The sequence below is a fragment of the Anomalospiza imberbis genome, chromosome 10 (genome assembly GCF_031753505.1).
Source record: "Anomalospiza imberbis isolate Cuckoo-Finch-1a 21T00152 chromosome 10, ASM3175350v1, whole genome shotgun sequence".
Classification (NCBI taxonomy): domain Eukaryota; kingdom Metazoa; phylum Chordata; class Aves; order Passeriformes; family Viduidae; genus Anomalospiza; species Anomalospiza imberbis.
The window spans coordinates 13,849,392-13,877,249 of record NC_089690.1 but is presented as its reverse complement, the minus strand read 5'-3'; the positions used below and the strand labels follow the sequence as shown (position 1 = coordinate 13,877,249).

General features: G+C 39.5%; 1 protein-coding gene across 1 annotated transcript in view; it reads right to left on the bottom strand.

The window, feature by feature from the left end:
- PLOD2 (procollagen-lysine,2-oxoglutarate 5-dioxygenase 2) overlaps positions 1–27,858 on the bottom strand; it is a 49,679-nt gene that overhangs the window by 13,856 nt on the left and 7,965 nt on the right. The window contains exons 2-10 of the mRNA XM_068200777.1: positions 20,912–21,003; positions 19,326–19,462; positions 13,573–13,736; positions 12,375–12,487; positions 10,440–10,503; positions 9,517–9,614; positions 7,667–7,768; positions 3,828–3,953; positions 2,095–2,216 (exon numbers count right to left, since the gene is read on the bottom strand). Of these exons, the coding sequence (XP_068056878.1) occupies positions 2,095–2,216; positions 3,828–3,953; positions 7,667–7,768; positions 9,517–9,614; positions 10,440–10,503; positions 12,375–12,487; positions 13,573–13,736; positions 19,326–19,462; positions 20,912–21,003 (1,018 nt within the window). The remainder of the gene's footprint in view (positions 1–2,094; positions 2,217–3,827; positions 3,954–7,666; positions 7,769–9,516; positions 9,615–10,439; positions 10,504–12,374; positions 12,488–13,572; positions 13,737–19,325; positions 19,463–20,911; positions 21,004–27,858) is intronic.

The window sequence follows — 27,858 nt, the reverse complement described above, 5'->3', positions numbered from 1 at the left end:
ACACTAAGAGCAGATTTAGAAAAGAAGAAAAAGCAAGTATTTGAGGCAGATAGTTTTATTCTATCTGTCAGTAGTGCAGGTAGAGGCAGGAGAAGATGAATCTGAATCTCTAAATCAGAATAATAAGCAAGTTTGAAGAATCACTCTTTTCAAATTATTCTCATTGCAGTATTGGTGAGAAATAAATGAGGTTATGATGATCAAAGCCAGATGAAGGGCTGAAAGCAAGTATTTTTTTATATTAACTTCCTTCACCTTGAGCATCCCGGACTTCCAAGCTAGACTTTTTAAAGAAATGTAAAATGTGTTTGTTCCAGTGAAGTCACTGATGTTTACAAGGGCAGCCAAGCACACCAGGTGTGCAAAGCAAGCAGCAGATTAATCAAATCTGCTCCAGACAAATTGAAAGGAGCTATGGAATTACATCTACATTGTTTACTTGGAAAATACTTTCACACTTTTTGGACAATTCAGTGTTTTGCCATGGTCTCATCCCACACTCATTGTACTTCAGTTTTTCTCTGTGAATCACTTAGGACAGAATCTTTATCAAAGGGGCCTTTCAAAACTGGAACAACATGGGTCAAATTACATCCATACAATGGATAACATATCACATGTGATTATCTACCTGTCTTTCTACCTGTCTTTCAAACAGGATTCAAAATTACTCTGTGCAAGTATACATGTAAATTACCATTTCTTTTTATCCACAGACCAAGCAGGGGCCATATATCAAAAGCTCTGTCATTATAAGTCAGTAGGTTCTCCCCAAAGATGACAGGTTTCCAGGTCTTTGGGTGAGATTTAGTATTACTATAGATACTGATTACACTGAAGATTCTGCCTTATGTTGTCTATATAACAACAAAGAGCAAAAGGCAACTCCAGAAACTCCACCTCAGTTACACATAACATACACCAAAAAAAGTTTGTCAACATGGTACATCTGTTTTAGAGAGTATTAGAAACAGAGAAAGAATGATTTATAAACATGTGAATGGGTGCTTAGACTACCACTGGACATCTGCAGCTTTCCTAGAAAGGCAAGGGGAGAAGTTTGGACCTCAGACAGAAATCAGTTTTCCAGTGGCTTCAGCACAACAAAGCCCCATTCAAACAAATTTCCAAGAACACCACAGAGATTCAAGACCTTCATTCTTTCAGCTGAGGCTATGAGCAGCCTATGCTCAACCTCTGAACAGAAAATGGCTTTTTGAAATTAACTTCTCTGCTCTGACACTCAGGGGAGATTTGGTGGAAGGGCGAGTCAAAGTATTATCGTTGAATGAATCCTGCTGCAGGGCCACAGCAAGGTGGTCCTGATCCTGGTGGGATCCCGGGCTGAGAAACTCCATCATATGGCTGATGTACTGGGAGAGCCACAAGCCACTCTAGGAGGCAGCTGCAGCACTGAAGAGACCCTGTGACAGGCAGGGCTGACATGGGATACAAACTCCAAGGTTCAGCTTTGGACACAGAAAGTGCCAGGTTTTAAAGCTAAGGTTTTGGATACTCCAGTATGAACAAAAGAAAAAAGCAAGATCAAACATAAGATAAAGTCAGTTGCCTTTGTGAGAAATTTCTGCTAGAGCACTTCTGAAGGATATTGCTGCCTCTTTGAACCACAGGAGGAAACAGAATTTGGTCACCTGTACATCCAGGTCAATTTTTAACCGTATGTGTACTTAAATATAATGTCACTTAAGAAAAAAGAAAAAAGAGTAAGCATTAGGACAACAAAAGAGCAATTGTTAAAAGCATATCCAATGCAAAAATAAAAATTCAGCAGTATGGTCGCTGGAAAATAAAAAAAAAAATACTAAGCATTGTCTACTTCATCACAAAACAAGATGACAGACTATTGAAGACCAAACCAGAGAGATTTTTCACAATGATCAACAGCTTTTTATCTTAGACAGAAACCATAAAACACTTGACAATTCATGTCTTATGTCTAGATCTTTTCTACCATAAAAGCTCCCATTTTCACAGGTGAATATGTAAACATTAAAGGCACAAAATAATACACATGCAAAATGAAGAAATGTGAGTGTATGCATCAATATAACAGATTTATAAATTAGAACCTACATTCCCATGTTCCGGGCTTCTGCTTGACTCAGGTTTTCTTCAGGTCCAACAATTTTAATATTTCTGATAATGTTCTTGGCTTTTTCCCAGAATTTCTTGATGTGCTTTTCATGGTAAACCTCCTGTAATCATGTAAACATTTTTTATCACAAATGTAAGGCACCAATAACTATGAATCATAAACACAGTGTCCAAGAACACACTGTATTCTGTCCTAAAGCAACAGATGCCAAACAGTGTTTGAAGATATTCCAGTATATCTATCATTAAAATGAACCTCCTCTGTCCAAAACTTTAGGAAAATAATCCAACATGTCAGCAATATTACTCAAAGCTGTACAACAATGCAAGATTCAAGATGTATCTATGCAGTATTTTTCAGGATATTTATGTTACAGTCTTTAAAACCCATCCTACAACCCCAGTGGCATGCAGTTCTTTATGCCACTCCAGAACCACTTTAGAGAGGAAGCTGAACTTGTACCAAATTGTACAGGCACAGCCATTGTTTCTTTAAAATGCAGTTCCACTGATTATTTCTTAAATTTCTATTTACCCTCCTCCTTACCTCTCTATTTACCTGTATTTAAGAGCTCTCAGCTGCACACAATCCTTCCAAACCAGTGCCCTCATTGTAATTTTTGCCTATTATGGCTGACATTAGAATAATTGAAATATTGGGTAGGGGTTTTCCCCCTCTATAATAAAAAGCTGTTCAGTCTTTATATTCCATTTCAAACACCATAAAACTTTTGGCTGAAGCTACAAAACCTTCATAGCCTACATTTCCCATGTGCCCATCACATTTATACCCTCAAAATCCCCTTACAAACCACAATGAACACTTTAGAGATAAGCTCTACTTCTATTACTGATCCCCTTTTTGCTGTCTTATCAACAGCAATGTATGCACACTGAAGAGGGGTACAACTAAATTTTACTCCCATTTCTCTTCCAGCCTCATTTTTTTCCAAAAGAATTGTACACATTTGACACCTCACTCATTAAAATCACAGAATCACAGAATTATTTGGGGTGGAAGGGACTTTAAATATCATCTTCTTCCAGCCCCCCTGCCTTGGGCAGGGAGAGCTTCCATTGGACCAGGCTGCCCAAAACAGCAATACTGACAGAAGTCACTGGGGAAGTATCAGCAATGCCAGATCATTCGGTAAGTAATAAGCAGGGAGTATTCAAAATGATTCAACTTATCTGCAGTGCCAGTCAAAATACATCAGAACACACCAATCTTTCCATGGGACCCAGCAGGAGTGCCAGCAGAAACAAAAATGCACTGGGATATCAGCAAGATGTAGAACAGGTCCCATGTCTCCTATCAGGTGGCAGTTGTCAATGATTTGGTATCACTGCTGCTCAGTCCTGAAGTGGTCACAGTTGGCCCAGGTGGTCATTGCAGGCCCCTTCCAACTGGAACTGCTCTGCTCTTATTTTACTCTATTGTTTTATGTCAGTCAGTAATTTCTCCAGAAGCACACACTTCAAAATACATTTTTTCATTAGTAAAACAATCTAAGCCGTTTCTTTAAATAGACTTCAGTAAGTCCTGACACAATTTCATTTAGTTTTTCCAGCTCTGCATACTAAACTCAGAAGGATTATCTCCTCCTATGCATTTTAACTGTGTTCTTATATCAAATCCACATACTCCACACTTTGATTCATTGCATAATTTCCAAAATTGAAGCTTTGTACAATGATAAACTCATACTTACATTATTATGAATGAAGATACTGAGTGCCTCCCGTGGGTAGTCCAGTGTCAACAGTCTGTCTAAAAATTTAGTTAGGAAAGGAGTGGGTTGTTCAATGAAAACACCAATTTTTACTCTTGGATATTCCTAAAAAAAAATTATATTTTGATACAACCAATAAGACTTGCCTCTTTTCTAAGATAAGTTATAGTAAAGAGCAACTAATGTAATGTAGTAAACATAGTCCACACAGCTTTCAAACAATCAAAACCAGTGTGCTCAAAAGTGCTATGCACCCCATTTATTTTCACTGGCTTCATAAAATAAGCAAAGATAATGGATTTAATATTGGTATGAAACTCTTTGAATTTAATAACACACACCAGAAAGTAGAAAATAATAGGGTTTTTAAATTCTTACTTTAAAAAAAACCACTAAAACAGCAAAATAATCATTTAAGGAAATACAACTATAACAGAATGGCAATTTTTTTTTAAACAAGATACAGACACAGATTACATTTACAAGAAAATATAGGGGGGAGCAGTTTTTTAAAAATACTTAAAGAATAAATACCACAAAATATTTTACTCAGTTGTACTTTAAGCCAAAGACTGCAATACCCTTCCATAAATGTATATGCATTACTTCTCCCCATTCATTTTAACTGGGCCCTGCATTCCTTCCCTACTCACTGATTTTAGAAAGATCTTTAATAAACTAACAGAGCTGCTATCCTTACATCCAATACTGAACTTTCATGGACCTTATTTTGGAGTAAGTTCACAACTTTTGATGGTATTTGGCTGCTTTGTATGTGCTTGATAGAGATCATGACCACTAAAAGAAACAGACAGCACTTTTTTGTAGTCCTGACGTGTACTACTGCAGTATGGAAGACAAAAAAAATTTAACCTTCAAAGGCCTCAACTCCTACACAAAGAAATATACTGACTAAAAATTATTTCCACCTCTAAACCAGACAATTACTATAAAAATCCAATCCATTACAAGGCTCAGAGAGAAACTTTATATGAGCGTAAAAGGCTGCCAGCTAGCTCTTTAAGCAGGCCAACACCCACTTGAGAAGTGTCTGGATAAAGCATCAACACATGCTGAGGTTTCACAGTGTCTCTGTCTACATGGGAGCCCAGAAAGAGCCAGTGTTTACCCTGACCCCTCCTGCTCACAGCTGCATCTGCAGAGCTCATAAGGACTGCTGGGAAAGCACAGCCACACAGACACCCCAGCAACGCCACAACAACTGACCAGCAACGCACCGATGTGTCTCCAAGGAAGCACCTGTGCCTCTCTGGTGGCACTGCTGAGGCTGTCACAGGCACTGGTCCCACCGATGGCCAGGGACAAGGAAAGCTGCCCAGGCCAAGCTGAGCACACTGACCAGTGCCACAGCTGCTGCAGCCATTGTACTCTGTACACTTTTCTAACTCAGTCATTCTCCCCTTATTCTCCAGGAGAAAGAGAAAGAGGTTCAGGCTGGATGTGCCAAGGCTATAGGGACCATGAGGAATTACTGACACTGCTTCATTACACTGAAACGTGAACCACTTGGCTCTGCACTGAAATCTCAGTGTGGCTAAAGCACAATGGTGTTTAAAAAATTAGGGGTAAAAATTCCTGTAAACTGCATCTCCTCAAAGCACAGAGTTCATCAATTCAGACCCTGGTTTGCCACAAGGAGTTGTCACTGCATAATCTGAATCTAGGTCATAATGAGCATTTTGAAATCAGAAGTTGCCTCTCAGCAAAGCCACTTTGGGAATACCCCGTCTGCACCCAGATGTCACATTTTCTCAGGCAGATTTTCTCATTTTCAGTGAGGTTATGTATTTGACTTTAAAAGTTTACTTTTTAATAAACAGTAGTTGAGTATAAGACAATTTTTGGAAGAAATATAGGACAATGTCTCAGGACAATTGCACAGAGCAAAGTCCAGCATCTCTTGCCACAAGAGTTGCCAATGAAATAAAAAGAGGAGTGAGATCATCCTTTTCAGCCACATTGGAAAGTCTCCACACCAGTAAGAAGCTTCAGAATTTAAAAGCATTTCTAGGGAGGTTAAATAGGGCATCAAACTTAATTTAGGTTTCAGAAAAAAAGAACAAAACAAAAACTCCTTAGCAAAAATTTGCACTTTTTGAGTCCAGGTGCTCTCTTCAATTTATTTTCCATTATGCTGCTTCTACCTGAACAGGTGGCTAATTTGGGGGTGGCACAGGCTGCTGACATGACCAGAAGAGAGCAGTTACTGAGCTTTCCCACACCTCAGCCATGACTGCAGCCCAGGAGATCGTGTTTCTGTCAAAAGGACGAGGACTGAGCAAAACACCTTGCATAGGTACCTCTGAGCTCCTTTGTAGGCAATCCCAAAAAACAAGCAAAATCCTCAGAAGACATGAATGTATAAATGCAGCCAGTTAAATAAAACAATATGGAGAAAATTATTAGAGGCACAGAAAAGGAACTGCTCTTTTCACTGAAAATTTCTCATTAAGTAGCAACCAGACTGGCCTGAACAGAGAGCACGTTCAGAAAACGAAATCCTGCTGGTACTTAGAAATGCCTGAAGTAAACACTTCCACTGAGGCCAAGGAAAAGCCTTGTTATTTCTTCTGGCAGAGTGAGTGAGGCATGAAGTCCAAAGAATGCATTACAGTGAAGAAGACACATTCCAAGTAGATGTACATAAACTATAGGAAGCTATCCAGTAAATCATTGCATCCCCCTTACTGGCTTTAACTGCTCCAAAACCATGTCTTAATTACCAACACCACTGGAAAAAATCTTTGACAATATCTTTTCCCCAGGTAAACTTTATGATGGGAGTGCAAACATTAATTATAACACCATTCAAATGTTTATCTTAAAAGCAAAAATAAAATTTAAAAACAGAGAAAGAATCTGAAAGTTATTAAAATTCCAGCAATAACATTTTTAGTTTATATACCAGTCCATTAGCTACTTATTGCCCAGAAATTCTTTCACTTTTTTCCTTTCATTACAAAGACAACAAGCCACTATTCTTTCGTGCTATCCTCAACATGATTTCCTAAGACCTGTTCTCATTCAAATCTTCAATACAGAACAGAAATGAAACATCTGCTGCAAAGATCTGTTAGACATAATCAGAATTTATTTTGTCCAAGTCTTAGAATTCCACATGGTAGAGCTCAGTATTTACTCTGCCTCAAATTTACTGTGTACAAGCTGAAATATTTACAGAGACATGAAAGACATCACGCTTGGAGTGGAAGAGCCAAAGCTGCCAAGTACTGGATATACACACATGCCATGTGTATGTGTGTATTTGTCCCACAAGAATTCTGAAAACTGTACTGAACTCCCGATCTCTTTCTACAGAAACACATTTGCTTACATAATACAAATATGTGTATTGTACTTTACAAGGCAAAGCAGTTTTGGACTGTTTAATCTCAGAAAATAGTTATTAAATAGTTAGTAACCATATTAGTTGACTATTAAACTCTATTTGCAACAGAAGTTGTTCAAATTATGCATATTGACTGTTCTGTAGGTCAAAAAATCTGAAATATTTAGGGTTTTTCTGCCTCTTACAAAATTCTAATTATTCTCTAGAACCTTGCACAATTCAGAAATTGTTCATTCACCCTCAGTGAACAGAGGTGAAAATCTAGAGGGCTTTTGGGGATGGCATCATCTTCAGTAATAACTGTGCAAAGCTATATTAAAATACACGCATAAAAATATTCCTGAAAGTAGTAAAACATACTGCATGAAGAAGCCACTTGGCCTCAGAAATCACTGAGCACCTATCAGCTGCAGCCAAAGGGCCTTGCTCCAGTGCAGAGTACTCTTACCTTTACTGCTGACAGGTCTAGTAAGTCCAAATCACAAACACTGCAGCCAGTTTCCCGTGTCCAAGCATTAGGAATATAGTTTCCCAAATAATTCAACTGAATCTGATACATAAATGAACAATTCAAATTAATGAAAGATGCATGCAAAGGATGACCTGTACCTTTCAAACAATTCAGGGTTACTCATTTAATCACTTGTAACTAAAGGCAACTGACAGGAAACAAACATTAAAAAAGAGCAGGTAAAAACCTTACCTTATTCTTTTTCTTGTCAAAATAGAGATTACGTATGTATCATGAAGACTAAAAAAATAAGTATTTCATAAAAATGATATGCACTTGAGGTGAAAAATAAAAGTATTACAGATCAGAATGTAAAAATTATTTGGTATGCATTTTAAGAAGTGTATCTAACCAAGGCAATTTACTAATCTGCAGATTGGAGAGATTAAGTACAAAGCAGAAGTTTCTCATTAATAAAAAACTTTTAACTGTTGGGAGTGAATTCTGGGAAATTTTTTATGCTAATTTATTTACTAACTAGAGAAAACTTTTTGCCCAATATATTATTGTCCTGGTGATTCTATCCTGGGTTTAAAAGAGAACAATTTAACCACACTGACAAAGTGATGCACAGTAAAAGTTTCCTCGTTTTTTTTAAAACATCAGTACAGGCAGAGGTGGAGATGTTTTTTTTTTTTACTGTAGCATAATTTTTGGACTAGAAGTTCCATCCTAAGCTGTTTGCCCAACTGTAAAATATAGAACCTTTCTTATATTGGCAACATGTCAGCAAAGCCAATGATGACTGAATTTAAGGATTGAATTGAGGCAAAAATGGAAGGAGTTAGTCATACATTTCACCCCTACTGAGTAGTTATAAGGCAAACAGATAAAGGCATCATTATATTCACTAACTCCAAAATCAAAATACAAGTATAAAAATAAAGCAGCAGCCCCTGGGAGATTAGTGATTTTCAGACTACTTCATTCTCCTGAAAGGCATTTTTGTGAAAATAAGGAGCCACAGTAAAGAACATTTATTCAGAAGAAATGAGAAAGAAGCCATGCTCAATCCTTCAGCCAACAGACACTACTGTAAACGATACACCTTTCACTTCTTGGCACAGAACAAAGAGATGCAGCTGCCATATTCCCAAAACACAGGCATTTCTCTCAGAGAAACTGTGCAGGGACCTCTGAACCACTGAATCCTTCAGAATCTGTCAAAACAGCTATTTCACAGGGCAGACAGGGCTCTACCATGTGCCCAAAGCTGACAAGCCATGGGCACATTGACAGCACTGATCAGTGACACTGAAGGCAATGGCAAAAGCCAGCCACACCTGTACCTACACAGATACACTTACACAGAGACTTGCTCTTTTGCCTAAATGCAATGTAGTTTTTTATATATGTGTATACTCACCTGGATCTAGGGAAGGAACAGATGTGCTACTGTTTTGTATCCCAGCCCATCACTCTTGGCTAGATTATCCTGCTCCCCATTGTTCTGCTTGGCATTTAATAACCAGATGGACATTCTTCACTGGCTTCAAGAACAGCTCTGTGTTAGTGAGCCAATTAACACAAGCTTACTTGCTTCCAATGCCCCATGCTATGATGAATTTGGGAGCAAAATGAGTTGTTTCAGCAGCAATATCAAGTCACAGTGACAGCAGAAAAACATGAATTCGAAGGGGGTTTTTTATCCCCTCTATTCCTAAAACATTAAATGGAAATGTGCACTGGTGGTGTGCTATGACTGTTTCATACTCTTCTACCACTTTATTTTTTGCCATCATGGATATTTTGGTTTTACATGAAAATAAAACCAAACTGTCACTCACTTTAGTTGGACCATTTCCATGAACGGTGACTGGTAGGGTGTCATACACTGAATTCCTTGCTCTTACTTTTCCTTCTTCAAATTTCAAAAGGACTTCATCTGCAAATCAACAAAGCAGTACAGTAAGTTCATAAAAAGGTAAAATTTCAGAGTTTTTAAGTTCTTGCTGATACAATATACCTTGCTGTTGCTACCACTGTCAGTATTATTTATTTAGAAGCTTTTTGTTCACTTTTTTTAGATCTTGTATTCTAAGCTCCTTATGATAAATAAGGCAATATCAAACTTCATAGTTTCTCATCAGCAGCTTCATTATTGGAATAAAATCTGCTTTAAAAATAATTCTAATTTAGTGCAAATGCTATTTATAGAGAAATCAGTTATTTCAGATATGATCTGACTACAAAATGTTCCAAAATTGGACATCAGATGTAAGAAAGGAAGTTTGCAGAGATGCATTTTTCCATTTAAATTCAGTTTCAATGACAGTTTAATTTAAATTCCATTAAATCCATTTAAATGACAGTTAAATAAAGGAAATTCTACATTATTCTACATTCTACTTCACTATGTATAGCCGTTTGCTTGAGAACATCTAAAATGCCATTTTAAATACTAATCTTACTCCTGTAATTAAGTTTTGGAAAGGCAGATAGAAAAAAATTATTCTTATCTTTGTATTTACTGCCAACTTCATTTATTTAAAACTATTTTTTTCCATTTTAAATCAAATATTTTACAATGAGAGAATTCAATTAATAATCAACCCAGAAGACTTATAACTAATCTGGTGATTAGGGTTTACCCATCCAAACACCTCCTTAAAATAAGCACATGTTTGAAGAACTACATTCATGGTTACGCAAAAAAAAGAAGTGTTAATAACAGTTAATGAAACACACAATGTGCCAATCATACACTTACCAACAGCTCCATTTAGGGTCTGGAAAATTGTACATTTGTGGTCCAAAGTAATGTTAATGTGCTCCTGAAATCAAAGTACCAAAGCTGTTGAGGCATTCTAAAAGCCAATGTTTTTACATTAACATTGCAATTATACCACAGTGGCAGCATGGAATCAGGAAAAATGTGTTCTTCAAATTGTTATATTTTTATGTGTTCCCAAGTTGTGCAGTTCTAGAGCAATCAGTTTTGCATATGCAGAAACTTTAAACTTGAAGGATAAAGGTCATAAGTCTCCACAGGAACAGCAATTTAGCAGTGTAAGCCAAAGAAAATATGTGTTTTAAAAAAATTAACAAGTCTTGGCCAAGAAACAAAACATGCTGTGTTTCAGTCACAAAAATATAAAAGTCAAATTTAAGTATCATGTCAGAATAGAAAACACTGGTGGTTAAAGCACATTCCTAATGTTGTATCACTAATCCTAGCTTACTTTAAATACCATGTTTTACCATTTTTAAAATGTTGATTCAAGTATGTAACATTTAAAACACACTTAAAAACAGATGACATCCTTTGTTTTGGTCTTCCAAGATCATCTTGACATTCCACAACACTGGGCATATTGTTACTATACAAAGAATCAGTGGTGATGTATAGTAAGCACCATGGAAGTGTTTTGAATCGTGGTGCAGCAGTGCTCTGCACAGATAAACAGTTTTGGTCTAGAAGACAATTCACTTAGACAAGTAATTACATTACTTCTGACTTGGATGCAGAATCAGCTTTAATATCTCTACACCCTGTCTCTTCAATTGCATACCTGGCATCTGACTAAACTTGCATGTAAGCAACTCAGACATAAAAGGCTGGAAGGAATTTCCCGTGAGGAGCAGCCGAGGTTTGTCTAGAGGAGCAGGCTGAGGGGCCACTCCATGCTCCCTACAGCTTCCTGAGCAGGGGAAGGGGAGAGGGAGGTGCTGAGCTGGTGAGAATGGTTCAAAGCTGCACCAGGAAAGGTTCAGACTTCCCTTGGACAGATTTGGACATTAGGAAGGATTTCTTTATGAACAGGGTGGTCAAACCCTGGTTCAGTTCCTAGAGAGGTTGTCAATACCTCCAGCCAGTCAAGTACTTAAAAAGCATTTGGGCAATAAGCTTAGTTAACACTGGCTGATATTGGCCAGCCATTTGGACTGGATGATCACTGTAGGTCCCTTCCAACAGAAATATTCCATTCTATTTCTGAACTGTATCCAAACAGACCTGATTTTCCACTACGTTATGCCAGAAACAACACGTATGTATTTCAAAAACTTTGCATCTGCCTTAAGCATACAAATTACCAAAATCCTTCTCAAAATTCTTCTGTATCAGCTTCTAAAGTTTTTGCATCAATATCCCTCTTTTTCCAGCATCAGGGACACACCTCTAACACCTATCATACTTTAATGCTGCAACTCAGCAGAGAACTTTATTAAGTGAGGACACAGAGAGGTCTTCACCAAAAATTCACAATGCAGCTTTATTGAACATATTTGCACAGAAAGCTGAAGGCAGGATCTGAAATGGCAGCAAGCCAAAGTATAAAACACTAGATCAGCAAGTAGTTCAGTGACACCCTGGCAAAATGCCACATTCTTTGGCCATCAAACTGTCAAGTACATGGGACCCTCATTGAGATAAATGTGTCTGATCATATACCTCAGAGCTGTTATTTCTAACAATGAAGCACAACCTGCCTGGGTCTGAAGACAGCCTGAAATAATACATCAAGTCATGACCCTCTGGGAGCCTGTTCATCATTCCAGCAGTAGGAACCTCAGGAAAACAAATAACTATCAACATGGCACTCCAGTATAGACAGCATTCCTTGTCTTTTCATCTCCTGGTGTTTTATGAGGAACAGCATGTTATTTCAAGCAGAAAGAAAAGAGAAAGCAAGTTACTACCTACCCTTGCCAATGGGTCAACATAGATTTTGGTGTAAAACAGCTGGTCATCATCATTATCCTGCAGATTCCATTGCTGCACAATACGATTTATGGATGGAGCATAACCAATGAATCCTGCAACATCACACACACAGAGGTTATTTCTATAAAAAGCAATACCCTGCCAACACTGTCCAACAACCAGGGACTTCATTCTGAATGCTGCCAGTAAAAAGTATGAAATTTATGAAACTTGGCTCAAAATCCAATCTTCTTCTTGATGTATGTAACAGGTCTGTTTCAAAAAGTTAATAATTATTGGCTATTTTTATACTAATGGTATTTTAAGGAAAAAAATAAATCAAACCTGCCCAGGATGATTCTGAGAATGCCAAAACATGATATCAGACTATCACTTTCCCAAGAAGCCCATCTGTGGAAAAAGTTTCATTTTCATCAATCACTTCTAACTGGCAGAGATGTCTGAATCTAATACTGCCAGAAATACAATGAGAATTCAAGTCAAAATCAATATACACCAAAATAAAAAAAGATAGGACGGATAGGTGAGGGAAAGAAACAGATCCGCACACTGAAGAAGGTTGCCCCAGAAATGACACACTCAATAGCTTCTACACAGCACAGTGGTTGTATCAGTGCATGTATTATTCAAGTGCAAAATTATTAGTAAAGCTGGGATTTAAAGGAGGATTCCAGAATTCATCCATCACTGAGATTACAGGGAGTAGCTCCCACTCCTTGGAGAAGGAGCTGTGTAAGCCATGCTGACAGGCCAGGCAGAGCTGCCAGCACATCCACCCTGTGTGCAGAGATGGGGAACCAGGCAGCCGAGTTTGTAATTCTGTGACCAGGCTATAAACACCACGTGCTGCTTTGCTAGGCTTGTGCACTGCATTGTTTCTGCAGCACTGGGGTCATCCTTGCACAGCATTTTGCTGCCATGCACAGCTGCTTGCTAGACCCTGACTATATTTATCTGCTTTTTACAAGTTATTGCCAAACACACACTGTGCAAATTTGAATGAAAACTATGCCTGAGCACAGAAGAGAAGCTATTCACGTGGGGAGGGGAGGAAGATGACAGCATATCCAATCATCAGTTTTGTACTTGGGTAATTCAGGAACAGCTCCACATGCAACAAGTACATAGAACAGATACAGAGATGGGTCATGTTCAAGTGTTTGAGGATCCCACTTGCCTCCTGAGTTCAGGAATCGTTTTCCACTCTGGACAACAGGATACTTGTCAGCCAGCCTTTTATCCGGCCAAATTAGTCCATCTGCTGCGAACACCACTTTGTGATTAGTTTCCTGAAATTTCTTTAGCAGTTCTTCGGGGCCCCCAGCAAAGATAACATCATAGCTTAAAAGGAAAGAAAATACATCCGTTAGGTTAGTTTCACTGTAATGTTTCTGTGCTCAAAACAAGTCATTGGACTATTGAAATTTAAAAACCGAACAGCCCTTTCATTCTGAAAAATGACTCAAATCATATTTAACCACTATGGAAAAATTCTGTAGGAGAGAAACTTCAATCAGTACTACTTATCCAACGTAGTTTCTCCTTCTGCTTTTTAGTCTTCCACATTTTGGGCATCCTTTTTTCTTTACATTTTGTTTATCTGAAATTCATTTTCCTATTTCAGCTATTTTGCTTATGTTTTTAAGAACAACAATTTAAAATATCAAACTTTAACAGATGAAAAGTAGTACTGAAAGCTGACTTAGATGAGTTTCACTAGGAAAATCTGGAATATATTGTTCCTAAACACAACAGCACTGACTTTTCTAAAAAGTCTTAATCTTAGATCTCAATGAAGTCTAGTTGCCCATAAAGTGCATTGCATCCTAACAAGGCATAGATTTCTCCTTCAGCCTCTTTCATGTGCTGAAGACTTAACAAGGTTCAAAGTATCACAATACCTATTTATGAAGCAATTTACCTGCCTTTGAGTCACAATTCCTATTGAGGATAAAGACCTAAAGGTGTGGGGTTTATCTTTGGCTGTTAGACACAGACAAACATCTGTGCCAAACTGGAATGAAACCTGCCTGGGTTTGGCCAAGGTCCTGTAAGAATGGAGCATCCCAAGCCTGGTGGTTTCTTGTGGTTGAACCAAATCTAAATCAATGCCTGGTGGGCACAGGGGGTTGGAAGACAACCACGCAAACAAACCAATCCCCCCACCATGGGCAGGGATGCCACACATTAGACCAGCCTGCTCAAAGCCCCATCCAATCGGGCCTGGAACTCGGAATTTGCCAGGGATTGGGCACCCACAGCTGCTCTGGGTGACCTGTGCCAATGCCTTCCACTTCAAGGTTCATTTTATACAGCATGAAATATGTCACAGTGAAATTGCAATCACATCACAGATTAGTCTCTGGCTGAAGCAGCAGAATATTTTAATGGCAGCATCTCAGCCTTGCAGTTTCCTCATCTGAACACAGGAATATTCTTGCTCTACACACGTACATTAAAAATTGAGAATCACTAGCCCTGATAACAGGCAAAGTAACAGCAGAGCTACCAAAAACCAAGGTCTAACCTCGACCAAGGCTTTTCTTGCAAAGCCTTTTAGTTGGGCTACCTATGACAGCAGCACCCCCATCTGCAGTACACAGAACATTTTACCTTGCAAAGGATTACCCAGCAATAGTGCCAAGAGATCAACCATTACTGACTTATGGTACTCCCTTATTACAGTTCTGAAATTATTCAAGATGTCATTTCTTCAAAGAGGATTTCATGAAATTGGCCTAAGAGAGCTGAACAACAGCTGGCTCACAAATGTAAAAAAACAGTATTTTCACCACAAAGCAAAGTATAAACGCTGGAGAGGAACTGTGTTATGTAGTCTATATAAGTAAGTGGTTTTCTGAAAACTCTCTTATGCTTTTCTGCAACCTTGGCAGAAGAACGCATGAAAGAAATTGTACATTTTGGACCTTCCCCAGTTTCACAAAAATTGCTTGTTTCTGCCCAAATTTACAGGAATACAATTCACTCCCTTTTCCATTCAATTTCTGTAGCCCGACTCAATGCCAGACCAAGCCTGTAGAACACACAAGAAACACGAGACACGTTGAAGACAGACAAAAAGAGATCTGTCTGAGGCTTTAACTTAATAGCTCATGGCAGGCTGTGCTTCTCCTCCGTGATCAGGGTAGTGCTGCTGCTGCTAGGACTTACAGCTGCAGGAAGGAACCAAACACCCTGGAACATTGCTTCCAAGGACTGTCATTCTGTGAAAGAAAGCCAAAGTTGAGCAACATGCTGGGCCAGGCACAGGCTCTGCTTGTGAAAGGGATATGCTACTTAATACAGCACAGTTTATAAAAAAAACATAAGCTCTAAAGCCAGAGCTGAGCTGCTAAACTGCAATGGATATCATGCAGCTCTATTAATCCAGCAGGAACCTACACTTGCCATTAATGGTCAAGGCTGCCTTGTCAAGAGGTGACTTACTGTCACCACACTCTTCCTGGGCAGGACCTCCACCAGCCTTCCAGCCCTTGCTGACAGTATCCTCATCAGCTGCTTTATGAGGCTCCCACTTTTCTCTCCATGCAAAAGGAAAACATCTGTAAATGCATCATTTGCTTTGTGTACCTGCTCTGTCAGATTACATTTGGCCTATTCAGACCTTACCTCCTGCTGTAAGGGGGGATTCACTTCAGGTCTACACCACTAAAGTCATCACAAAACAGGTCCCAAGACTATCCTTGGCAGTTTATACTGTTATTAGAGGTAACACAATGACTTACTTTAAACATAACTTCAAAATTTGACAGGGAAAAGGAGTGTGGACATATCCAGGAAAAAGCAGGCGTCCTTGGCAAGCAGGAAGGGCTCAGATACTCTTTTATTTATTCTTCATAAATCCTCCAAATTAAGTAGAAAGCAAGAAGAAAAAAAAAAAAAACAAAACCAGAAAGTTTCCACAACCTAATCCCATTTCCTGAAGCTCCCAGATGGCAGATGCTTGGGACTGGAATCCACCCCTCCCTCCCTCTCCTTTGCAGCAGCAAAGCATCCTGGCTATGCACCCCGCACTCCCAGCAACACAGGGAAACAGCAGCAGAGACTCAGGTGCTCTAGAACTGACCATGCAATATTTGCATCCACAACTTCCACAATGAGAACTTGCTACTATTGGAACTGCAGGGTAAGAGCACAAAATACAAGATAGTGCCTACTAGTGACTAGCAATGTCACAAAACAGACACAAAACTATTTTGTCACTGTGTCCCCAACAGGACCACACCTTAACCACTTTGAGATACATAGAAAATATAATTATCCCTTAGTTTCTGATGAATGTTAAAAAAAATACAACAAAACAAACAACCTGAGAGGCTTCAAAATTCTTCCACGATACAAAGAGGTGTCTGTGAGAGTTCTGGATGAGCAGTCACAGCACCAACCAATTTATCCAGTCTACATTGGCCATTAGCCACTTCAATCTGAAATGGTCCAAAATAAACCAGAAGTTGGCTTGAGCAAAAAAAAAAAAAGCGTAATTTAAATAGTTTTCCATCTGCAGGCATTTTGCTATCTACACATAGGCACAAGCTGTCCACAGAAGAAGCTCAAACTATTTCCAGAATACTGAGCCATGTAAAAACTGCTGGGGAAAAAAAAAAGAAAAAAAAAAAGAAACACTAAACCAAGAAACTAAGTTTGTTAAGTAAACAGCTCCCTAGAAATTACTTTCCTAGTTACAGTAAGCAAACCAGACATTTCCTTTCCCCACCCCCAAAATTAATATTCCAAATGCTTCACAAAGAATATAATAAAAAACACTTGAAGAAAGAAAGTTCATGACATTTGTCTTTTCCAAACTTACTGCTACATTGATCAGCGTTTAAATTGCAAACCAGGATTTCTGGAAATGCAAAAGCTCATTAGAATTAAAATGTAATGCTATAATCACTAAACTGCTTTTTTCTCTCCTGTCTGGAATCAGTTCCACCAGCTTTAAACAAATATGTACTTGGGATTTTGGACTTCAGGAACTTGGGAGGCCTTAAATCCTGTGATTTTTCATGGGAAGAAAGATTATGGTTTTTGCACTTCAACACACACGGTCCTCTGTACTCTCTCATCCGTGCCAGCAGACAGCCTGGCCCTCTAGAGTGTAAATTATGATAGAGAAAAATTTGAGCTAGACCTTTGTACAAATGTGATAATAAATTTGCACATTTTACCACATAGGAAGAAAATAGTTATGAACTAGGATAATGAATTCAGAAACAAAGAAATTTAATGTAAGTAGAAAACATTTGGAAATGCTTGTTTTATCTGAGCTTTAGCATAGAACAAAATCTTTGAAATTATCCTTTAGAAGTGTCAGTTCTTGTATGATTAGTAGGACAACACTATGGACAAACATATAATGTATTTACTTTTAGAAAGATTCTTTATCCCTTTAGCAAATGAAAAATTGAACAAGTCAATAAAAAAATAAATTAAAAAACTGGATATGTATCTTCAAACTAGGTAACTTTTACAGACCTAAGCAGACATAAAAAATATTCAGTATAATAAGCATCCCTTACAATGCTTATTTATAAATTAGTGAAAATTGTTTAGATTTTTTTCTTTTCTAGGTATTTCTTTTACTCATCACAAGAGGTAAAATTGGAACAGAAAATTAAGTACCATATTTGAATTTGCTAGAAGTTTAATAGGCTACTCCAACTTTCCCAAAGTGTTAACTTATGCAAAACAAATTAACTTTGCCAGTGTCCAGCCACTTTGCCTTGTGACGATGTCTGCTATGCAAAACCTGCCGAGCTCCTGCCTTGAAAAAGTGCCCCTAAGTTTCTTCAACTGCCAAATTTTAAATAAAGGAGGTTAAAAGCTGAAAGAGATTTCTGGAGCAGACGTTCCAACATGACCTGGTAACAGCAGCATGGGTGAACTCATGCATAAATCCTCATAAATCCTTCATGTTACTTTTTAACAGATTTACAGATGCAAGAGTTGTTCATAGTTCATGAACATGACTCTCACCAAGCTCACACTCAGCTACCCCTCTCCAAGGCTGCCTGTCAGCCACTGGAGCTTCCTGTCCCTGATTCCAGACCTGGTCCCATGCCTTCCCTGCAGTGATTGTTTCAGAGCTCTGACCCTGCTCTGGTTAACATCAGCGTGGAAGAGCCTGGTGTCTGCTGCAAGCTGGATTCTGAGCTACTCTCATCATGCTGCTGTCACAGAAGGCAAATAAGAGGAAGAGAAAAAGCAGAGGGAAGCAATAGAGAAAGTGTGTTTTGAACACGTTTGAGCTCTATGCTTTCTGTGACAGGAGAAGCCTCCCTGGCCTGCAGGGAGGATGTTCAAGCATAGCTGTGCTATGAGCTATAATCTGGCACCTGCAGCAGGACTGTCTCTCCATGCTTCCATCACACAGAGAGCACAGGCACCAGGCTACATCTGACACCAAGACTCTTGTTTCAGCTCTCTAACACGTAGACGTTCTCCTGTTAAATGCTCTCCTCAGGGAGCCGTTTTCCAGCTTCCTCCATATCACTGTTACTTCATGGAACCAGATTATGCCTCTGGTCCCTGCTGGACACTTTATTTCTGGAGCTGCTTTTGGTCCCCCTCCCATCCACACTCCCAGGCTGCCGCCACATCCTGCTCTCACTGCAGCTGAACAGGGAGAGGACAAATGCTTGCCTAAAAGCCTGTCAGCTCCCAGCAACATTTTTTTACCCCCTCGAGTCAGCAGAACTATGAACAACTCTTACATCTGTAAATCTGTTAAAAAGTAACAATTGCTCCAAAAGCAATCTACTATTTTTATGAATGAAGAAAAAAAGATGCCAAGTCTCTCAAATAAAACAGCAAAGAACAAAAGCATCTTGCAACTTCCAGCATGTCACAGCAGCTACTTTTGCATGTCTACCCAAAATAAAACAAAGACAAGAAGCCAGATTTGCTCACCATTCCACAAACAGTACAACCAAGTCCTCTTGATCAGCATAGTTTTCAATGCCTTCTTTCAGCAGTCGAACTTTCTGCCCTCCACCAATAGAGTTGGGCAGCTCACCACCTTTCCATTCTTCACCTTTTCCAAGAACCTGGAATAAGAGGTAAAAAAAAAACCCCACTTTTTGCTAGTACCCAAACCTGTGAGGCTTTTTTACAGCAGACCCTTATTGAAAACAGATGCTAAGGCAGAAGCAACACATTAAAGCATAGCAAGCCAGCACTTCCAGCATCGTAGGTTTTCCATGTCTGAAGCAACGTTCAGCACAATGACATCACTGCAAAAACATGAGAGAGACATTTCTTAACCAAATAAGAATCAAGCAATTGCCTGCTACTGCCATTTACTCAAATGTGTCTCCTTCAGGCAAAAAAAAAAGTAGAAAAAAAGCTAAAGATTGTTTAAAAATTTGTATTAGAAAAAGATTCTGAATGAGACCTCTAAAATTCAATAACATCCCTTTAGGAACAGGAGGCACAAAAGACCTTGGTGGATTAGGGTATAACTAATTCAAATTGCAAGTTTTTTGTACAAAAAGGAAAGGACAGGTTTCACAGTACACAGTCATTGCTAAAGCTGAGTTAAACATAAAACTCCTCCCCAGCCAAGCACTATAGCAGATTACATGTCAAAAAAGGAAAAAGTTCTTAATGTATTTTGAACATAAAGTTTTTGGAACATATAAAGCCTAGAAGAACTACATTGCATGATGTTTTGCACAAATCTGCAAAGCTAAAAGATGTATCCAGAGCTCAGGCTGCTCAGGTGCTCTAGTACAGCTTTATCATATTAAGAAAGGTTCTCTCAGTCCTCTGAATTCAGTGGTAGAAGTCAAAGACCCAAATCATTTCCTATTTATAGTGCAGGCACTGTGGTAAGTAAGAAGAAAAATTTCATAACAGCATATGAATTCCTGGATTTTCTCTTGGCAGAACCAATTTGTGGGTAAAGTGTAGAAGGTTAGTGCCCTCCCTTTTTCCCAAGGTCATGCAGAGGCCAACCTAAGTATGTGACATACAGAGGCATGGAGCAAGGCAGAAAAGGCTGGAAAGAATGATAGAAACACATTGTCCTATCAGAAATTACAGGCTCCTGGGAAAGACAGAGAAATTTTCAGTTGTGAGCCTCCCTCCTTCCTTGCAGCAGTGTTCCAGCCTTACTTAAGGGAAGCAATCCAAAGCCCTGGAGTACAGTACAGATCCCAGAAGTGTTCATACAAACAAAATCAGCCACACTGAAAAACGAGGCTCTGTGATAAAATGTGCCAGAACCTGTGAGTGAGGAGGATGCTTACCATGATGGCTACAAGCCCCTAAAGCAGCTCCTAAGGCACTGGAAGCATTTCCCTCCCATGGTGGTTCACAGGGGCATCAGCAGGTAAGCAACAGGGAGAGCAGCAAGTGCCCTTCCTGCCCCCCAAGTCTGTTGTTGTTTCCCTCTGTCCCAGCACACAATGAAGCTAAGGCAAGGTCAGCTACCATTTACTGGTTCTGTTTTACAGCATAGACAGCACAGATATTTGGTACAAAACACACAATACCTTTACTGTGTAGTTGAAATGCTTTGCAGTTCGCATGAAACGGTGAAAGCCATCGGTTTCTTTAGTTGCTACAGTAAAGACTAGAAGTTTATCTGAGGAAGAAAAGGAAAGAAAAGGAAAGAACATGTATTAATATGCTTTCAGGGCACAGTTTGTGACATAAAAAGCAATGAACAGCAGCACGAGCTCAGGGGGCTCTCATTCAAAGAGAGGAGGCAAATACGCTGCCACAGTATAGGTGTGAGACATTACCAAACAACAACTGCTATGGGCAAGGTGCTGTATTTTAAATTATCCTCTGGAAGACAAAGCAAATAAGTCTATCTACTCTGTAAACAACTAGTTCAAGACACAAAAACAAAGCTAGTGTGACTACTAGACAAGAAGAAAACTTCAAAACAAAATAACTTGCTACTTTTCAGTCTGAGCTAGTGCTGTTACCTCTTACCACAGGACTGAGTGGTGGGTGGTAAGAGAACTTCACCCAACCCCAGTAGCTCCCCTGAAAGCCAATAGTGCATACCTTTCATGAAAAGGAGTCAAAAAATCCAACCAATGAAACCAGTCCCTCAGCAAACAGAGTTTAATGCTTTTAAGTCCTTGAGTAAGTCCTTGACAAAAGAGCAAGGAGTTTGATTGGTTGTTTTTTTTTATTCAGAGCATACATACATTACAGCACCACTAATTTTGCCCTCTTCTTGAACATAGGCAAGTGGCCATGCAACCAATTTCCTCTTTACATTCCACAGCTTTTAACACAGTTCAAACAGGGTCATGAATTTCCACTAAATAGCTTCCCAATTAAACTACTGAAGAACACTTAGAACCCAATGCAATATGCTGCATAATGAAACTAAATAATTTGCAGATATGAGAAGGTTTTATCCCTATCTGAAATCAAGTATTTAATCAAACCAGCCTGGATGTCAGAATACATTGCAGCTTTCCCAATTCAGGCCAAGTTCAAGCAATAGCTGTGCTCTAACCAGAGCCCATGAGATCAATCCTTACAATAAAATTAATCACCTTTGATGAGTATTCCAGACAGAGTGCCTGTTACTGCATTATTTGACAAAAAACATCTTCTGGATTTACCTTCCTCAATCCAGTAACATGTGCAAGAAGTGTCTGCTATGGAAAACATTCCTATTAACTCTTCAGCCTCATCCACCACCACAGGCTTAGCAGCCTTCAGACACCCAGGACATCATCCTGAGTGTATTCAAACCACTCTCCCCTTCCCATTTTGTTTTGTGACAACAGCAAAAGTTTACACAAAAGATGATGATCCAGTTCCCACGTTGTAGGAGAAATGCACATTGCAACTTACTCATGTGATGTTCTGCAGCCAATACTTCAAGTGTATTGACTCAGGTAGAAATACCTGTCAGAATACAGACATAGTTTGTAGAGAAGCATAAAAGCTCTGTTCTAATGAAATTCACGTCTGCCTGAAGTACCACAGCAGACAAACTCTGCAGACCAGTCTTAGGTGGCACTTGGACTGTTTCCACTGAAGTACAGCTCAGATTCATCTCTAGTCACCAGGTCACCTCCAGAGCATCCTGCCAGGTCTGACAATGGTCTGGCTGCTCCATCCTCACCAGCAGCCCCACTGGTGTACATGGGGCAGAGCAGGGATAAGACAAGCACATGTGATACTTTCTCTGCTTTTGCTACTGGTCTCAGTTTAAGGGTGTTCCTGACTCAGGTGGTGTTTCTGCAAATTGCAGAACACTTGATCTGCTTTGTGACCTTGCTCTTCCCTAGACACTCCTTGAACACATGTAACCTTTAAGCAGTGACAGCACCCTGTGCCCAGTGCCTACACCACCAAAACCAACCAGTGCCTTGAGCAAGGCTCCTGCAATTTTATCTGACACTGCCCAAGTTCCTCAGCTACAGATGACATCTCTACCTGCCCTCCCCGCTGCACACAATTTTGTGGATTTCTCTCACATCCTGCTATCACTTTATTTTTTTTTTTCCTTGGGTGGGGAGGTCTGGGAGGCATGCCTGTGAACAGGAGGGCAAGACAGAGTCCTTTTCCTCAAAGGTCCTAGAGACAATTTTAACTGCTAGCTCTACCGAACCAGACACTCCTGCAATACAATATGCAACAAAGAAGAAACTGGAAGTATTGTAAATTCTTCCATCAACTCAACTTGAACATCCAAAAATTTTGGAAAGCCAGATTTGGAAGATAATTTGCTCCACCTTTTTCCCCCCTTAAGTGCTAGAAGACTTTTGTAGCAAAGAATCAGAAGAAAATTCCCCAAATACATCTCAAAAGGACAGGAGGCCCTCAGAGTACAATGAGTTCACATGGATTCACAAAGACAGAAACAGAGCAATAATGGCTCAATACTTTCCAAAGGTATTACAAAGATCATGCAATTTCAAGTAATTCTACTGAACTTGCCACAAAATGAATAAAGAACATTGTATCTTAGACTGTGATTAAAACAGAATTGAAGGCAGAGGAGGGTTTTCCTCTATGAAGGAAAGACTACTTTTTGTTCAAGCACCACATTTTCAAATTACAGGGAACTGGAAAAATCTGATCATACCAGAATTGCATCATCAAGCCAACTGGATCCATCATGAAAAGTTTCCTAGGTGACCAGATCACTGACTATAACCACGGAATTTGGTTTGAAGTAGGCATATTTCACACCTACACATTGCTAAGAAATGCTAGCAGCAAAGATCTCAAAAATCTGTACTTGACAACATGATGTAAATGACAGAATGTGGGCTGCATCAGATTCCTTCCACAGTTACTAAGTCAAAGAAAGTTTAAACTAACATACAAGTACAGTTTGGCAAGCAAAAAATAATCTACTGTTCTTTATGGGATATTGTTACTCTCTCTTAATGGAATACACATTATTCATGTATTTTAAGATTCACTATTGAGTCTGGTATGTTACTTGACTTTTGTGGAACAGGAGGAAAGAATAATGTGCCAAATCATAAGGATTTCAAGCTGAACTATACAAAATTTAAAAAGCTGAGCAGGCAAATAGTACAGTTTATACTGATATGAAATGGTCAAAGAGGCTGTACTGCACCAACAGACAATGAAGCAATCTAAATAGGCTGCCAGATTGGAGTTTGCAAACAGCCACAGAACAAAAAAAAAAAAAAAAAAGGTATTTTAAAGGCACTATTTACAAGGGAAATGTTTTCTTTTCAACATGCTTACCCACGGTCCTTTTTTTATTAGACTTGAAGAAGTTTAAGAGGCTTTATTTTATGTCATTGTTGCACCACTGACTTTTAAGTGCAGGTGGCACTTAATTTTTTAAGTGCAGCAGAACTTTAATTACAGCATTTGAAGTCTCCTTAGAATTAGAGTTTCTTTCTAGATGACTTAGTCTTCACTGGGGCCTCTTTTGTTTTGGTTTGTTTGGTTTTTGCAGTGGTTTGTTCTTTTGGTTTTTTTTCTAAGCTGTGTCTGACCAAAAAGCATGCTTTTATTCTATATATAGTATAAATAGAGAGACAATGGAAACTGCAGTAAATGATAGTTACCTTGGCACATTATAGAGGGTGTTATTAACCAAATGAGGAAAGCAGAACCATTCTCCTCCAGCTAATAAAAATATTACCGTAGTTCCTGTAGGCTGCTGTGACTATATTTAGATGTGACAACTTGAGCAGTTTCACTGGCAGATTTCCACTAAAGGTGGCATGGGAGATGTCTGTTTCTTCCAGTGGGAGTGAGTGAAGAGAATGCTTCTGACCACTAAATACTTCTGCTATTTTCAACTTCATTCACTTTGAAAAACCTACTCCTTGCTTACTACATTTAGGTACAACAACTTCTTGGAACACTTATCCCAGTCATGCTTAGCAACACCGATATAAAGTGACTTTCATGATCTCACAGGAGTGTCAACGTGAAGCACAACACTCCCGAGGCAGTATGTTTACCCAAGTGTCATTTCCATTTCAGGATGTGCTCAGCTATTTCAGCTGCTGCCACCCACAGTGTCCCTGGGCACAGAGCAGGTTTGGCCCCAGGACGCCCTGTGGGTGCAGAGGTTCAGGGCTGCACCAGAGAGGCTGAGTGAGTGCCCAGTGCCCCCAGCAGCATCCCTGTCTCCAGCTGTGCAGTGAAGACCCAGGCACAGCAGTGGAAGGATGTCTGCAATTACTCAGAACCCAAGCTGCCTGGTACTCCCCAGTGAGTGCTGCAAAATCCCCACAAGGAATTCCAGCTGCAGCTAGACACCATTCCTGCTTCACCATCCCCTCCACAAACCCCCACCCTCCATCGAGGTGTCCACCCCTGTGTCATCCTACGCACAGGCTTGAGCTCTGCAGTTCAACTCAGACTATCCACCCCACACAGGAACAAATACAACCTTGGGAGTGTCTTCCAACAGGAACAGCATCCTCAAAGTGCAAACTTCCATGAGACCAGGAACACAGCAGGTGGTCCCCCTGCTTCCCACTTGCAGGGTGCCAAGATGGCACGGAGGGTATGGGCTGGCAGCTCCCCTGCACACAGCCTGCCAGAGGCACCTTGGCACTCACCCAGGGGATTGCTGAGCTTGGCATTTATTTCCACAAGTCAGTTTGTGTAAAAAGGAAATGTAAACCCTATGCTGAAGTTCAACAGGAAGGCATGAAAAAAATCTCCCAAGAGCTCCATGCCAGGTATGTGTTCGGTTACTAGGACGAAATTGTGTCAGACAGATTTCCGATAGTTACACCCACAAAACAGCTGCTCTGTTTTGAAAACAAGCCTGAGAGGGCACAAGTTTAGCCAAGAAAAGTATATCCAGTGACTAACAGAATTCATTTTTACATGCAAATTAGAAACCCTCTAGCACACAAGCTGTGAAAGACAACAACAGTGCACAAGCAGCACATGCAGCACATTAGGAAATCCAGTGAAAGTTTATCGAAACAACTCACTTTTCTAGTCTTTTTTTGCTGCTATCTTCAGGGACCTGACTGCATCATAAATATTTATTTCCAGAAAGAAGATCAATAAACCAGATGCTTTGCCTTCAGTGAATTGCCTGGCAAGGTCTAAGCCAGGAATTGCCGTGGCAGGACCACTTTAAGTAGCGGTGACCTTTCTCCTTGTATCCTGGCAAAGAAGCATGCAAAGAACTGCAGTCATTCCTCACACACCCACATGGTTCCTATTTATCTTGAATGAACACTCTCAGAGATTACTACATAATTTCTACCAGGGGTTGTGGGCACTGGTACAGTAGCTTCAGAGCAGCCAAAACTGAGGATATTGCACACAGCCACACGGAAGCTGACACTTAGCCCTTGGATTCAAGCACTACAGACTTCTCTGGAGTAGAAGTGAGCTGGAAGATCAAAGGACATCTGTTCATAGTACCACATTATGACATTAAAATCTATCTCTGTCTTTAAAACTAGTGGCTTATAATGGTAAACAAATGATGTTTGGTACTTGTAATACGTTCTTACCCATATTCTAGTGTCCACATAAAACAGCTTACTTTCCTGTTTGCAGATTACATCCCACTCTGAGCTGCTCAACACAAGAATGATTGCTAATTTAATGGAAAGATTGATACCCAAAGTCAGTTATTACAATATGCAAAATAAATCAACAGCAAGCTAATAAATGAGTTGCTAGATATCACAGAAAAGGCTTGAAAACTGGAAGGATACTAGGAATACTTCTATGGGTTTAAGAAAAAAAAAAACACACAAAATGGAAAAGAAAGGTCTGGTAGTACTAAAGCATAATCTGGACAGATACCTGGAAGAAGCATATGGATGCATCCAAGCTCATTGATAAAGCTGTGTAATTATCTACTATGTCTCCTGAATCTCTGGTAATGTGGGAAACCAAGAGGATACAGTTTCCCACAAAAACAAAAAAAGAAAAATAAAAAAAGGAAGGAAAAAACCTAAACAAACCCCAAGCAAAGCACAGACTTGATTCAGCATGCCTTGACACCTCATAGAAGCATTCTTCTCTGTCATTGGAGGAATGCACTAAAGCTCAACACAACTGAAAAAAACTGTTTTCAGCATGGGTTCCTCTTGTCAAACTTAAAGAGCACAAAGCCCAATTCCTCCACATGCTTTCATGGCAAGCTGAAGCTCTGCAGATAACTAGAGAATGACCAGGGGTGTCAACAGCAACTTCCCTATTTATTTGGACTGTATGTTCAAAATCCCAAGAACCATTAAGTCATCTAAAATACCACAGAACACTTTCAAAATCCAGATCTTTTAGCACAACACAATCTTACAATTATCACTGACAAAGGCAATATTAGACTTCACAAAAAGGAGTCTGGATTTTCCACTATGAATAGGAGTTATTGCCTAAACTTGGGATTCTGTGTCAAAATATTTGAAAATCCGCATACTCTGAAAAGATGTCAAACAGATGGAGATGGGAAAAACCCATCATATACAACGTAACCATGATTATAAGTTATACCTACAGACATATGCTTGGTTACTGTAATCCAGCAGCAAACAAAGATGTTAAGTACACAATGAGAAAAACACAAACTATATGTGTGCATATTTATGTATATGCACATCCAGTGAGAGCTTATGACGTACATATGCTCAAATAAAGTAGTAAGCCAACAGAAGAGTTTCTGGTCAAATAAAACTTTTGGCATAAAGAGAAAAGACAGAGCCATCCAACAGCTGTTTATTTTCCCCCTAGGATTCTTTAGAAACACAACAATGTGCTGAAATAGCAGACATGGTCATCTTCTTTTCTCAGGAAATAAATGTGCATTACACTGCAGGAGGGGGAAAGATGACTGGGGCATAAAACAATACTACTTCCTACTTGGGAGTCCTGAAGTTTTTTTTAATCTGATCTTTATACAATGCAGTCATCTTCCGCTCTGCACAGAACACTGCTGCATGCCTCCACTCATGCCACACTTCACTGCTTCCCCGAGAGGCAGACTGGT